This window comes from Sinocyclocheilus anshuiensis, unplaced genomic scaffold (genome assembly GCF_001515605.1).
Source record: "Sinocyclocheilus anshuiensis isolate Anshui unplaced genomic scaffold, SAMN03320099.WGS_v1.1 scaffold326, whole genome shotgun sequence".
NCBI lineage: Eukaryota > Metazoa > Chordata > Actinopteri > Cypriniformes > Cyprinidae > Sinocyclocheilus > Sinocyclocheilus anshuiensis.
Genome location: NW_015546098.1, coordinates 643786 through 647083, shown reverse-complemented (window position 1 = coordinate 647083; position 3298 = coordinate 643786). Strand labels below are relative to the sequence as shown.

The window sequence follows — 3298 nt, the reverse complement described above, 5'->3', positions numbered from 1 at the left end:
ATATCTATATATATATATATATATATATGGAAAATCTACTTATGGGGCTAATATTGCTCAAATTCACATTTCTAATATCAAGAAGCTTACAAGTGCTCTAAAAAGCTTTCATGGGTTGATTTGGCCTATATTTAGAGTCCATTCCATTCCCTCAGGAGAGGTCTTACCTAAGGGATAAGCACCTTCATTGGCTTTCCCCACCATTTAATGGAAATTCAAGAAGATCTGGGTGAGGCCGTTGCTGGAGGGTGTAAATGGACCATAACTGTAGCAAAGTTTAGCGTTAGAAGTTTGCTGATGGACCACATTTTTCTATAGACCAGGGTTTTTCAAACTAGGGTCCGAGGACTCCCAGGGGACCACAAGGGGGTGCTAAAGTGTCTGCAAAAGATAGAAAAATGTATTGTTAGGGCTGTCAAAGTTAACATGCACTTAAGATGTTAATGAAACATAATATTTTTTACATTCTTATTCAATGAATTTGATTATTACTATTTCATTCTGCTTTCTAAGGATTGAGGACTGATTAGAAATCATGAAATCATAATTGTAGCTTATTTTATTGTATTGACACACGTACAGTATATACTAAATATACATATATATAAGATTTTCTGCCAATTTAATAGAGTAAATATTATCTTTATATTTTCACTACTTGCTTTACTACAATGGCAATGCCAATTATATAATTCTAGAAACTGATTTATAATTTCACTTTTAATATTTTTCTCACTCAGTATGAATGATTGTTTATGCACGAAAATAGAAAGTATATTCCTACCAGGGGATAATCTTATTTTGGAGTCAGAAAGTGAAACTGATTTATAATTTCACTTTTAATATTTTTCTCACTCAGTATGAATGATTGTTTATGCACGAAAATAGAAAGTAGATTCCTACCAGGGGATAATCTTATTTTGGAGTCAGAAAGTAAAAAAAACCCTGCTATAATGCTCTCAAGTTTTGTGATATTGATATTAAATAATGACGCACTGTCGTTTGTATAATTGCTTTTTTTTTCTTCTACAGTGGTATATGGTGACCATAGTGCATATCTATAATCGCTGGAAGAACAGCGAAATCAGCTGCTATGTCAATGGAGAGTTGGCGTCGTATGGTGAGATCACCTGGTTTGTCAACACGAGCGATGTAAGTAGTTTCAAAAGGCTCTGTTATCTCTCATTGTTCTGGTTTTTAACAGCCGTTAAGCTTGAGGCCCTGCTTTTTTCTCCAGAAGTGTTTTAGTTCAAAGCTTGTCTATATTTTAGCAGCTACAAACCCCAAAATACCCACAAATTTAAAGGATGAAACAAAACTGCTTTGACAGCAGAACAATAGCAAAAGCTAACATTTTCCAATACATGTGATGACATTAAATGTGATTATTCAGTCGTGTGTTGTTCTTTTCATGAACAGTGAGGTCCAGACTGTGAAACGTCTTTTCATTAAAATCATATGATTAGAATTTGGCCAGTGAGTTTGCAGGACACATAGGCTTTTTTTTTTATTGTACATCAAAGCTGGGCATTATTAAACACACAAAAAAAGTTGCTTAAGGTGGTGTCAGAATGATGTAATCACTTTCTATTTATAAAATTTAAAGAGCAGCATTTTGTAACAGCAAATTGCTGGTTTCTCATCTTGATTCACGTGAACTAACAAGTGATACTTATACGGTTTATTGCTCTTTTATTGTATGCATGTGAACAATGAGTCTCGTTAAAAAGCCCATTAAAAAATCACTGTAGTAAGATCATAGGTATAATCAATGCACTCTAGCTGATTGAAGACCTGTGCACCTCAAGTGTGATGCGAGTAAATAACACAAAGTGCTGTATAAATGCTGTGATGTTCTAAAGTTTAGGGTCAGTAGGATATACTTTTAAGAAATTAATACTTTTATTCAGCAAGGATGCATTAAATTGATCAAAAGTGACAGTGAAGACAATTATAATGTTACAAAAGATTCTATTTCAAATAAATGCTTTTGAACTTTCTATTCATCAAAGAATCCTGAAAAATCTATCAGTGTTTACACAAAAATATTAAGCAACATTGATAATAATCAGTTGTTTCTTGTCCAGTAAATCTGCATATTTGAATGAGTTCTTGAAGGATCATGTGACACTAAAGACTGGAGTAATGATGCAGAAAATTCAGCTTTGTCGTCACAAGAATAAATGATATTTTACAACATATTCACATAGAAAACAGTTATTTTAAATTGTAAACATTTCACATTTGTACTGTTTTTACTGTATTTTTATGGTCAAATAAATGCAGGCATAGTGAGCATAAGAGACTTCGGTAGTGTACCAGTACTACACTTAAAACATTGTGATGAATTAAAAACAAAAAAGTGAACTAAACAAACCTTTTCTCCTCCTGTTCTTCACAGACATTTGACAAGTGTTTTCTGGGCTCATCAGAGACAGCAGACGCTAACCGTGTGTTCTGTGGTCAGATGGGGGCAGTGTATCTGTTCAGTGAAGCTCTCAGTGCTGCTCAGATATTAGCCATCTATCAGCTGGGGCCTGGATACAAGGTGGGATCCATTTCTTTGCCCAAATGGTGTCTTATTATGGATATTAAAAAAAGTTGGTTAAAATCCTGATTTCATGAGGTATTAATGTTGTCAAATCACAAACACACATATACTCTGTATGTATGTATGTATGTATGTATGTATATGTATGTATATATATGAAGAGTTCATTTGCAAAAACTAATATCAATCAAACTGCAGTTGGGTTGTTTTGATTAAGTAATAATACCTTAAACAAATACAGGTAATTTACAAAATTAAAGTTTGTTTTATAGCAAAAGCAGATAACTCCACATTTCATGTTTTAGAGTTTAAAAAAACACTGGTTTAATCTTTGTAATCTCCTCAGATGACAATGTAGATGCCTGACTAACGTTGTTGTTGTAGTGATCATAAACTGTATGGATGTGATTAAACGCAATACACAGAGCTTTTCTCTCACCATTGTAACGTGCTGCTTTTGCAAGCTTCCGTGAAAACGTTTCAGCGTTTATTTTCCTTTTTCGCCCTGAAGAAGATATCACAGGTTCATCAAGTTCGTCGAAATTATCCACCCTCGATCACTTTTAGTCAGCTTTGACGAAACTCCTCTCAGCTAGCACGTCTTTTCAAAGTGAAAGTAGCCTTGTCACCTGACCTAAATACAGTGCGCTGATTCGCTAAAATGGACTTATCGGCTTCTGTTCAAAAACAACAAGGGCGCTTGTCAGCTTCTGCAGTAAAACGTGAACTCGCGATGCCTTGAAAGTG

General features: G+C 34.2%; 1 protein-coding gene across 1 annotated transcript in view; it reads left to right on the top strand.

The window, feature by feature from the left end:
- LOC107700305 (lipopolysaccharide-responsive and beige-like anchor protein) overlaps positions 1-3298 on the top strand; it is a 251983-nt gene that overhangs the window by 35192 nt on the left and 213493 nt on the right. Inside the window, exons 7-8 of the mRNA XM_016501927.1 lie at positions 1033-1152; positions 2402-2548. Of these exons, the coding sequence (XP_016357413.1) occupies positions 1033-1152; positions 2402-2548 (267 nt within the window). The remainder of the gene's footprint in view (positions 1-1032; positions 1153-2401; positions 2549-3298) is intronic.